General features: G+C 48.3%; 1 protein-coding gene across 1 annotated transcript; it reads right to left on the bottom strand.

The window, feature by feature from the left end:
• Positions 1–366: 366 nt before the first annotated feature.
• On the bottom strand, positions 367–5,546 carry MAF (MAF bZIP transcription factor). Its single transcript, XM_055305840.1, is given in 3 exon segments — positions 367–2,278; positions 2,763–3,173; positions 3,175–5,546. Coding segments are annotated over 3 exon segments (1,164 nt in total). The 5' UTR covers positions 3,921–5,546; the 3' UTR covers positions 367–2,271.
• Positions 5,547–12,246: the final 6,700 nt, after the last annotated feature.

The following is a 12,246-nucleotide window of genomic DNA, read 5'->3' on the forward strand; positions in this document are numbered from 1 at the left end:
GCTTGCTGCTGGACCAGAAGCTCAGGGCGGTGCTGAGAAGGCCCTACTACTCTCTGGTTGGGATTTTTGTTTGTTTGTTTTCACCAGAGGGCAATGATGTCTCAACTCACTTGAAAACCAAAAACTTTGGGGTTGGGGGAGGGGGGCCTGCATTTTGAGACGTCGTGATTGACATTTATATTAAATATAGCTAATTATTCAAAGGGACTGGCCTCCCACCTCACAAAACAGCCTAAGTTTCACCCTGAATTATTATTGCCTCCCTACGCTTCCATTAATCCTTCCTCTGGAGAAAAGGATGCATTTTACACTTCTAATGTGATTTTGGGTCCAGTTAAACTGTACACTAAGAAACTAAGCACAGAATCAAAAAAAAATGCAGTTTATTATTGTAGATTATTCTTTCTCTTGATATAACCAGAATTGAAAATGAAAGAAAAGCACATAGGAACATCACGCGTGGTTAGTTAGTAACTCAAGATATAAAACAATTTTGCACAGCAAAATATGTAAAAGAAAAGTAACTGACAAGATTTTTTTATATTTATTGTGGTAAGATTTACTTTTCATTTTTTTTTTTTTTAAAGACAGGAAGTCAGTCCCTGAAAATAACATTTACTGATTATTGCCTTTAAAACTGTGGATTTTTTTTTTAAGTTACAGAAAATCCAGTTCTGCACCACAATACAACTGTAAAAAAATCTGCATCATCTTAAAACTGTGCAGTAATGCCATTTTTATAACTGCATAAATTTTATTAGCGTTCTAAACAGTTTTGCAAATTTTTTTTTGTATTATATGCTTGCAGGTTATATCTTAGTGCAATTCAGTCCCAAATACTTTAAATTTGAAAAAAAAAACATACATTTTGAATGTAAAATACCCCTACAGATATAAACAGGGGTGTTTCCCCTTTAATACTTTGGTTTTCAATACAGTCAGTGGTATAGCAAAGACTACACATACCCAACTTATATTTAAGTTGCAAGCACATGCTGTATAAGCTACTTTTTTTTTTAAACAGTCCCCTTGCAAACTCTACCCCCCTTAACATCACAACAGTAAACAATTTAGTGCATCAATCTTTTAAAAAATCTACAGCTAAACAGACCTAACTCTTTCAAATTTATCTATAACATTCCTTTATCTGTAGCATACATTTTAACTGGGCTAACAGATTATAAAAACTAGAATTAAATTATATACTAGAAACCCATAGCATTCCACATTTGACAATGACCAAAAGCCAAAAAAAAAAAAATAATAATAAAAATAAAACAAACCAAAAATAATGGGGCAGATTTCATTTTTTTAAAAAATAAATTTTAGACTGCTTTCCGCAACAGCACAATTTTAGTCCCCAAAATGGGGTGTCATTCTTATTAAAAAGAAAACATTAAGAGTTCTTTTAACGTTTGCCATGTCAAATTTTTTAACCCATTCTGGCATCTTTGACAAGGAATGCCTTCAGTGCATTTACAATGGGAGGCTGAAGTTCTGAGTAACTCAAAGCAGTTTTGGAGCAGATGCAAACTTTCATGGGAAGAAGGCTCTAGGGTGGCACTTTTTTGTTCTGAACTCAAGAAAGTCATGAGGCAATAAAACAAAAGTATGAATGCCATGCCATAAGTCTTCGAACGTCCATTTCCAAGCCAAAAGGAAAAAAAAAAAAAGAAAAAAAAATAATTATACCATACATGTCCAGCATGCAGGCTTTTTTTTTTTTATTAATATAATGTCTCTTTTCCATAAAGTCTTTGAAACAGTTATAGTTCATTGTTGCTAAGACAAAGTAGCAAGCATAATAATGCATGAGATGAGAATGAGTTTTTTAATGGCAGACTAAACTCTCAGATTTGGCATGATAAGGCCAAAACTCACAAGTCACACCCAGAAGGTTGATGCAGGCTTGATTGTGGCAGGTTCATGAGGATTTTTTTTTTCTCTAGTTTAGCATAACAATGCTAAAAAAAAAAAAAAACCCCGGTGGAACTCAGCGCGCTGCAAGTCTATAACATTTCACATTTTTTTTTTCCTTTGCAAGCTCAATCTCACATGAAGAACTCAGGAGGAGGGGAAAAAAAAAACAACCCTTAGCTTTTTTTTTTTTTTCTTTTCTTTTCTTTTCTTTTCTCTCTGAGGAGATGAGTGGCAAGGGTGTGAGGATGGAGGTTGGGAAAAAGGACAACACAGCAAGCTCCAAAAAGTAAAATCCAAAAAAAAAAAAAAAATCCAAACAAAGTAAAACACACACGGAAAATGAACACCAGCTCATGAACTGAAGAAGAAGAAGAAGAAGAGAGGGAGAGAGAAAAGAAAACAACACTGTGAATGATGCAGGTTTCAAAGGTGAGCATGAGGACCTGTGCTGAGATGTCTGAACGTCGTGTGCGTGTGCGTGTGCGTGTGTGTGTGTGTGTCGGGGGGTGTCCATGAAGACAAGCTAGCAAGTCATGGAGAATTTCAGATTGGCAATCCACGAGCCAGACATCCACTCCCTCCCCGTTTAAAACCAGCCACCGCCACGGCCAAGTGGGAGCAGGGAGCAGGGAGCAGGGAGCAGGGAGCAGGGTGCTTGTGTGTGCGCGTGTGTGTGTGTGTGCGCGCGTGTGCGCGCGCGCGTGCGGGGGCAGCGGGCGACCTCGGCGGGGGGGCGAGGTGGCGGCGAGCGCGGCTCTGGAGCTAGCAAGCCCACGGCCGAGTCGGACCCCCGCGGAGCTCTCATGGAGGTGGCTACAGCTGGGACCGCGGGGCAGACTCACATGAAAAACTCGGGAGAGGACGGGTTGTCGCTGCTGGAGCCGTTTTCTCGGAAGCCGCTGCTCACCAACTTCTCGTACTTCTCCTTGTACGCGTCCCGCTCGCGCACCAGCCTGGAGATCTCCTGCTTGAGGTGGTCGACCTGCTGCAGCAGCTGGTTCTTCTCGGACTCCAGGACGTGTCTCTGCTGCACCCTCTTGAAGCGGCAGGACTGGGCATAGCCGCGGTTTTTCAGGGTCCGCCTCTTCTGCTTGAGCCGGATCACCTCCTCCTTGCTCACCCCGCGCAGCTGCCGGTTCAGCTCGCGCACCGACATGGTCACCAGCTGCTCGTCGGAGAAGCGGTCGTCGAAGTGCAGGCCGCCGGCCGCGTGGTGCGGGTGCAGGGCGCCCCCCGCCCCCGCCGCGCCCCCCGCCGCCGCCGCCGCCGCCGCCGCCGCCGCCCCCGGAGCCGGCCGGGCCGCCGCCGCCGCCGCCGCCGCCGCCGCCTCCGCCCGCGCCCCCGGCCGAGGCGGACGCGCTGCCCGCGGAGCCCGGCGCGCCGGCCGTCGGGTGGTGGTGGTGGCCCGCGGCGTGGTGGTGGTGGTGGTGGTGGTAGTGCGGGCCCGCGCCGCTCTGCGCGGCGGCCGCGGCGATCACGGCGGACACCACGGCGGCGGCGGGGCCCATCTCCTCGCCGCCGCCGCCCAGCGAGGCCCCGGCGCCGGCGCCGGCCCCGGCCCCGGCCCCGGCCCCGGCCGCCGCCGCCAGCTGCTGCGCCCCGCGCGCGTAGCCATCGAAGCCGCCCTGGAGCGGGTGGCTGCTGCTGATGAGCGCCTCGACCGCGTCCTCGGGGCTGAAGCCCAGCGCCTCCGGGTTCAGCTGCTGCGGGTAGCCGGTCATCCAGTAGTAGTCTTCCAGGTGCGCCTTCTGCTCGCTGCCCGAGCCCGGGCTGGGCGCCGAGAAGCTGGGGGAAGGGGGCACCGAGCTGCACGGCGTGCTCATGGGGGTGGAGGACAGCGAGCCCCCGGCGATGAGACGGCCGCACTGGCTGATGATGCGGTCGGTCTCCACCGGCTCCTTTTTCACTTCGAACTTCATCAGATCGAAGTCATTAACATATTCCATGGCCAGGGGACTGGTGGGCAGGTCGGAGTTGCTCATTGCCAGTTCTGATGCCATTCTCCTGCCGCCGCCGCCGCCGCCGCCGCCGCCGCCGCCGCTCCGCCAGATGGGCTGCAGGAGAGGGGCCAGCGGGCTGTGCTGGGTGGCCAGCGGGTGAGCCAGCTTGCCGGGCTGGGGCGCGTCTAGCTCGCGCGGCGGTGGCTGGCCCGAGACCTCCGAGCGCGCACACACCCCCCGCCCTGCCCGCGCCCCCCGCGCCCGCCCTCCCTCCCCCCGCTCACGCCAATGTGCTCGCTCGCTCGCTCGCTGGCTCCGCTCGCTCGCCCCGGCCCCTCCTCGCCTGCTCGCCTCCGTGCGTGCCGAGCCGGCGGCTTCAGGCTCGGGAAGGTCCTCCGCGGGCTGCGGCGGCGGCGGCGGCGGCGGCGGCGGCGGCGGCGGCGAAGCCGGAGGAGCCCGGCCGGGTGCGCGGCGTCCCCCGCTCGCCGCTCCGCTGCGCGCTGTGCATAGGGAGGGCTCGGCTCGCCGGCCCGGGCTGCAGGCGGGGCGCGCGCGGCGGCCGCTCGGGGCTGGAGGGAGGCGCGGCGGGCGGCTGTCCGGCGGCGCGGGCTTGGCACGGGGGAGTTAACACTTCATGCTTCTCGCCTTCTCTTCTGCCTGCTTTTTATTTTTTTCTTTCCTCTCTCTCTGTCTCTCTCTCTGTCTCTCTCTCTCTCTCCCCCTCGCGCGCTCTCTCCGTGCAAAGTGCAAGACAGAGGTGCAGCCCGGCTGGAGGAAAAGGAGGGGGGGAGTTTAGTTCTTTCTTGCCTCCTTTTTTTTTTTTTTTTTTAAAAAAAAAAAAAAAAAAGCAAAATAGCGAAGTCCCGGGGAAAAAGGCGAGGCAGAGAGCGAAAGGAGGGGGGGGGAGGCCGAGCCGAAGAGCGGCCCGAGCCACAGCTCGAAGATGAAAAAAGATTTTAAAGCCTCTGATCCAAGCAAGAAGAGTTTAAAGCAATTGCTGAGTTTTATAGCACTTGTGACGTCAGGCCCAAATGGGAAATTGACTGGTACTCGGGGCCAATGGGAGGCGGCGAGAGCGGCCGCGATTAGCATAATAGATAGAAACAAGGAAACTTTTCGGAGCTGTCAATCAGGGCCCAATCAGCTGACTGTCAGCTGGGACGAGCGGCCTTAACCCTTCCCGCGCCGCGGCCTCCCGGGGAGGGAGCGCAGCCCGGCGCAAAGTTTGGTGCGGGAGGGGAAGGAGGCGCGCGGCGGGGCCGCGGGAACCCGGGGGCACCGGGAGGCCGCTTTGCTCCCGTCGGAGCGCGGCGGAGGCCTGCCTTCGGGGCGCCGGCTTGGCCTCCGCTCGCTCTGCGGGGCTCGGCCCGGCTCCGCATCCCGGGCACCCCCGTCCCCTGGACCGCGGACTGGCGGGGCAGCTCTCCCTGCTCGCCCCGCCTTAGGCACCCAGGAGTCTGCCCAAGGGGACCTGCCTTCCCGGAGCGTAGCCGTGCGGGGAGCTCAAACTTAGCCCAAAGAGCGCAAACTCTTTGTCCCTCTCCCCGGGACCCGCGCGCTGGGGCGCAGGGCTGCGGGGCGGGGAGCTGCGGGGCCCGGCTCGGCGCGGGAGCCGCCTGGCGGGGCGGCGCTCAGGGGGCCCCGGGCCCGGTTCGCGGTCCGCGCGGGGTGCACAGGAAGCCCGTTTCATCGCCCTCTTTGAAGGAGGGGAAATAAGTTGTTCGGGGGCCGTGACGCGCGGAGAGGGGGGGCGGGCGCGGGCGCGGGCGCGGGCGCGAGGGGACTCGGGGTGCCGGGAGCGGGGAGCTCGGCCCTGGGGCTGCGACTCCCGCCCGAGGTCGTCCTGCACGGTCCTGCTCACGTTACTCTCCCTTCCTCTCTTCTCGCGCCCCCCACTTCCCTCGCGCGCGCACACACGCACACGCACACGCTCATGCACACTCTCGCTCACCCCCTCATGAAATCCGACCCTTGTTTATCAGGGTCCCGCGCGCCCTTTGCACTTTCACATTTCGTTTAATGATCTCAGACTCGGCGGTGCAGAGATGCATGTGTTGGGGCGGGGGTGGGCAACACCCCAGCGGTCGCCGCCTCCCCTCGAAGGGGTTAAGTTTTCAGCCGCGGTTTCTCGGACCAGCCCGGAAATCCACAGTGGGGGTGGGGTGGGGGTCTGCTTCTCCCCCTCCCCCCGTCCCCCCGCCGTTGCAGATGCTAATAACTATTCAGTTTTCTAGACCGATTCTTTTAAAACTTATGCAAAAAAAAAAGAAAGAAAGAAAGAAAGAAAGAGAAAAGAAAAGGAAAAAAAAAAGAAAAAGGAAAGAAAGAAACAGAAAAGAGAAAAGAAAGAACCAACAACTGTTTCTAAGATTTTAAAGCGATAGGCAAGTCGGAGAAACCGAGATTTATTTGGGGGAAAGCAAGCGTGCGCCAAGCCGACCCAACGTGTGGAAGACCAGCCCGCCTACTTGGATATTGAGACTGTTGATTCCTCCAATTAATGAAATGCATTTGGTGTTAATCATATTTATTTTACTTTATGGGAGGGGGAGACGCTAGGAGGGCGCACTAAAAAAAAAAAAAAAAAAAAAAAAATCTGAAAAGCCTGCAAAAGAATCCGAGTGAAAACTATTGTTGGATTTTTACCTCAACAGCGCCACCTTTCGGCAAAGGTCAGTTGAAATTGATCCGTGTCCAGTTTTGTTGAAGTGAAAAAGGAAGCTGGTTTCTCAAGGTGGGAGGGGGACTGAGGCACCGAAAGTTTGCGGTGGGAGAGAACCCGACCTTGTCGGAAAGGGGCTAAGGACTGAGCTGGCGGCTGCGGGAATCCTCTTTCCCCCACTGCCTCCCCCCCCCACCCCACCCCCGAGGTTCGACAAAGAGGCCAGGAGACACAGAAGCCTTCGGAGTATGATTCTGCTGAGATCTTTTGCAAGTGAATCCCACGCGTAACAGGGCCCCAAACTCTTTAAAAGTGCCGGGATGGATTTTCAACGGGCTTTATGGCAATATCAATAGAATTAAAGTTACTTGTAATTCGGTGATAAATGAGATGTCTCTAGTAAGTATGATTAAGTGCAGTGCTATAAAGTTGTTTATCTGAAAAGTAATTCTCAGAAAACCTGACTTCTGACACTTAGTCATATATTAAGCCAGCTTCTTGAACATTGCACTTCAGAACTGCTCTCACCCACCCCACAGCATGCCTTACTATTTATAATGAGACCTTAGGTGTCACTCATTCGCTTCTTACACCAGATTAGACTCCTGTTAATTTCTCTGATGCTGGCAGCCTTCTGTTCCAGCAAACCCAGAATCCCTAATGAGAGACTCTCCAAAAGGTTTGTAGGCACACCATAACCCTAAAAGGCCAGTGCCATTGGCATTTTCCAGGAAGGCACTTTCTCCTTTTCATTATTGCTGCAGAGAAGCTGTTTATAAGGGTAGTTTTGGTTTTATGGGAGCACTTTGTAGGGTTGGAATGAAGTATGTCGATTGCCAGTTAGGAAGAAAGAGTGAAGATTATGTCAATATTTATGCAACCTAACAGAATTCCTTTGCTTTCCTCCTTTCAAACAGTATTTTACCTGGTAATGAGGCGAAGAGATTATAGTTTATGTATTCAAAGGAAAATCCACTGCTTAAATTACATAAACATATTAGGTCACTTAGCATTGTCCACAGTGATTGTTTTCCAGCCCCCCCCCTCCTTTTTTATCATTAGCCACAAAAATCTGAAGTTTATATTTTTCATGTAAAATATGAATTCAAGTGTATTTAGGAAGAATTAATTCATTTTTTTTGTTTGTAATAATTGGGTGTTGTGGGTTTTTTTTTTTTATCCTTTTGCATCACATTTTTTGTTAAAATCTCTAAGATAGGATCCCTGCCTCTCTTGAAAGTATTTTTGGCCAGGAACACTGAAACTGCTACATTTATAAATAAACAACATTTATAAACAAAGTTTGCTAATGATGAAGACCACGGGATACAGATTCATGGCCATGCACCTAATTGTTGCAATTACATATCATTTCTAGAAATTAAATGCCCATGTTTGGGCAGCTAAATGTATTATTATCTGCACATTTTTTATGGTTTATTTTTGTACACTGCTGTCAAGCCATGGTATTTTTCTTTCTCTTACTGCAGAGTCTTTTACAGTCTCCCATTTTCTCTTGAAAAAAAAAAAAGAGAAGACTAGAATTATTTTTTAGATGTGTAGCAGTAGTGCTCTTATAACTTAATTCTCATGTTTGTCCTTTTTCCTTTATTATTTAGTGATTCACAGGGGTGTCTAAACATTTACAGTCCTCCGTTAGCGGCGTTTCTTTTGTAACAATTGAGCTCTCTCATTTTAATTAGTACTATTCAGATTTTTGATTCTCTACAATTACAGCAAGGCCACATTTCTTTAGACTTCTTTGCGAACATTGTTTGTTTCACTTCTTCCAAGCCAGTCTAATCCAAATACAATGTGAACTGTGTTTTCTTACTGCTTAATATCCCCTTGCTATATATACTCTAGTAATCTCTGTAGAACAATATAGAGTAATTTAGAAACCATGCGTTTGTCATTATTGACCAATTCAAACCAGTAGTATTAAAGTTTCTGAAAGCAGTGAATATTTATAGAAGAATGTGGAGGGGGGAGGGTATGGGTCGAATCCTGTAAAAGATTGTGAAACCATAACATCAAAAACACAATTGTAGTTTCATGTCAGTACATACAGAAGAACTTCATGCAAAAAGGAAGAAAGGAAGGAAAAAAAAAAAAACTTGTCCATGTCCAAATTATAATGATCAAAAGCTAAAAATAATATATTTTTTCCTGATTGTGAGTTATAGCAACTCAGGTATATCATGTCAGAATCAGACGTATATAATCTAAAAAGAACAAGATGCATCAAGTGTAGTGTCTGAACTCTTTGTTTATCCAGGAGCCGATTTTATGGTGCAGAACTAACCAGCGTCCACTAAATTTCACTATGAAAGCAACTAAATTGATTTGAGGAAAGAGTTGCTCAGAGTAACTGAATGATAAGACATATAGTGTTCTTAGGTCTAGTGTTAGATAAATCCTTTTCGCAGTCTTTAGTTAGCAGGGTAAGTAAATCACAAATCACTGTTAGCAGATTCATGGAAGAAAATTAATAGAATCAGACGAGATAATCTGATAAGGGCAAAATTGCTGAGGAAACAGTCTTGCCTCATATTGGAGAATGTGAAACAACAGTCTGATTACTAGGAGTCGTTATGAATAGGTGAATTATGTGCTAAATAATCATCAGAGTAATTCAGCATTTATTAATTCTTTTCTCTTTAAGCAATTCACAGTTGTAAGTTAAAGCCGCTCTCTCTTTGAAGACACATCTTTTATAATTTTTATTAGAGGTAATTTATTATTTGCATTACCTGTATTTACTTCATAATTGAACATTTTGCATTCAAATTTATGTAATGCGCTATGCTTGAGAATATATTTCTGCCTGATTAGCATAAATAGTCACTTACCTCATGAATTACTAACAAAGTTTATCTTAAAATATAGGTTTTTTTATTAAGTGGAACACAAACATATGTACAATAAATTCTGATTTTCCGGTGCAGTTACAGAACAACTCATTTGGTTTCGGGGAAGCTAGACTGCAAGGGAGGGGAGTAATCATGAGCAGGAAGCAAAATCTAGACAAGTGAGATTCCTAGGTCTCTTTCCAGGGGTGTCAAGGAAAGGGGGGTATGTGCCTGCAGTGGGGCATTGGGGGAAGTGCCGGAGAGGGTGCTGGGCTCCCCATGTGCTGCTTTGCTTACCGTGGATCCTGAAAGAACCCACAAGTCTGTCCTGCACACCTTGTGAGGAACCGTGGAGCCAGCGAAATCGCATTGACAGTTGGAGGTTTTGTTTATGTTTATTTTGTTTGTTTGTTTTGGTCTCCCTAGGGCTCTACCTCACATACACATCATTTACCAAAACCCCTGTTTGTTTTGCACGAGAGATGTGACAAATCCAGATGTTTTTTCAAGTGAGAATTCCTGGGAAGATCTCCCAAATTTTGCTCCCTTTCTTTCCCCGAAAAAGACACCCAGGATGGCCTGGCAGGCGGGAGGCATTTGATAGAGAGTTTCACGCATACGTGAACATTTGAATGAACGGGCTTCTTTTGGTTTTAGGCAGTAGACAGAGATACAGAATGACGAGAGGCCTCTTTCCCCACCCTGCCATTCCAAATCAACAGATTTCCATGGCTGCTGCTGCTTCTTTTTCTTTTTTTTTCCCTTTCCTTTTTCAGGACAGAATCATCTCCTTAGATCCCCCCCCCCCCCAATTAAGAGCTACATATGGTTCCCTCCTCCATTGTTATATACCTTTTGATCCTACTCCCAGCTTTACCAATGAGGGAATATGTCTTGAAAACGTTCAATCCTTCAAAGATGTTTATTGTGCTGAAATGAGAACTGATTAAAAAAAAAAAAAAGCAGGAATGAAAAAAGTCACCTGATCTCGGGACAGTGTTTATTCAGGCTTGTGTCTTATGTATGATAACTCAGGGGATAGGCTGTTGCTGGTGCTAGCTCTGGGAAGTTTTGGGGTGACTCGAAGTTCCTGTTCCAGAGGCGTTTAGCAGCCACTCAACCTAGGAAATAGAAAGCTCTGGAAAACAGAGACCAAACTTAAATACTTGCGGGATTACCAAGAATACGGTGATGCCGATGATTTCTGAATTTGCGTGTTTCTGAATCTGTCTGGCTGGGGCCCGAGAAAAGGGATCCCTTGTGGCCCTGTTTTTATATTTTACTTCTTGATTGCATAATGGGTTATGCTGAGCTCTCTCCCATGCCGTCCTGTTCACTGGAAACACCAAACATGCCCCATGACACCCTCATAGCATCATCCATCATGATAGCATTCCCGATCAGATGGAGTTGGGCTACCCCACCAACTAAAAATTAAATTCAAATTTACAGACTTTTTGCTAGTTTTTTTTTTTGAAGTTATTTTATAACCATGATGCATGCTTTGGCTAGATATAAACATTTGAACAAGGCAGAAACAGGAAGCTACGAGACAAGAGAAATCACTAATTCCTGGTCCACCCCAAGCCCCAGATCCTGGCCTCAGGTCTTACCACCTCTAATAACTGGGGTTCAAGAGTGTGTTTTCATGGGATGGAATCATAGCTCCTATACAGTTCTTCAACACGTGTTGCCTGCAACACAGTCACCTCAACAATGTCTACAAGCTGCTGGGGCACTCCTCCATCCTTTGGCAGAACTCACTTCACAGAATCGCAGACTGGGGGAGGCTGAGGGAAGTTTACAGATCTGACCTTAACACCCTCCTTCCAGCCAATGTATCATCAGAATCTGCTTTACAACATTCTGACACGTGAGTCAGCAGCATGCAGGACTGATTTACTAGGCATAGCAGACACTGTGCCTAGGGGGCCCATGAGACTATTAGGGGGCCTAGGAAAACATTTTAATTTTAAAATCAGAGGAAAAGAAATTAATATAATCTAGCATGAATTGTATCTGTCATTACACCAACAGAGTCACGAAATAAGGATTTTTTTTTTTAATGGAAGAAAGGGTCTACAGGAACCAAAATGCCTAGCACCCATAAAAGTCCAAGTGTGGCCTCAACAGCATGTACTTGATCACCTCTAGTGACAGGGTGCTCACTGCCTCTCACTTTTACCCTGCGCCCTGTCCATCTATCTTTCCTCAGTTCTTGAGATTGTTAGGAAAGCTTTTGTCTGCTTGTGTAGTATGAAGGCATGTTCCCTTCTTCTATACAAGAGTCCTGATTTCATACACTCAAAGGCTACACATAATGAGTCCTTACATCCCTCGGTGGCCCCAGGGAGTAGAAGACGACCAATCTGCCACTCTCTCCCCGCCTTTTGCTTTTCACTGTAAACACAGTCAGTGCCTTTGGCATTTCCACGTATGCTTGAATTTCAAGTGCCCCTGCCTCCTGGCTGCTGACTCCAGATGGGCCCACCTGGTTGCTCCCCCCTCTGCAGGCTCAGGTCCTAGAACCAAACCCGGATCCCCAGGTGTGAGCTTCTCTTCCCAGAGCAAGCACCGCCCTTGGTCTCTGCTCCTCAGGCAGCAGGCCATAGTTTCAGGAGCCTCTCTGGCAGACACAGAACTCCGGTGACTCACTGTGCGGCCCCAGGGTCTTTTTTCCCCACATTTCCCCCAGCCTCTATTTGTGTGCTTATGTTTTTTGAACCCAAGCACAGAAACGTAGAGCAATCCTCCCTGGGCTGCATCTCATTAGAGTCAGCCTGTTCCCTGCTTGTCTAAATCTCTTTGGATCTGGAATGTGCCATAGACTAGTTTTGATTTGCTTCCCAGCTTTGTGCCAGCTGCAAATGAA

Source organism: Nyctereutes procyonoides, unplaced genomic scaffold (assembly GCF_905146905.1).
Source record: "Nyctereutes procyonoides isolate TBG_1078 unplaced genomic scaffold, NYPRO_anot_genome, whole genome shotgun sequence".
NCBI lineage: Eukaryota > Metazoa > Chordata > Mammalia > Carnivora > Canidae > Nyctereutes > Nyctereutes procyonoides.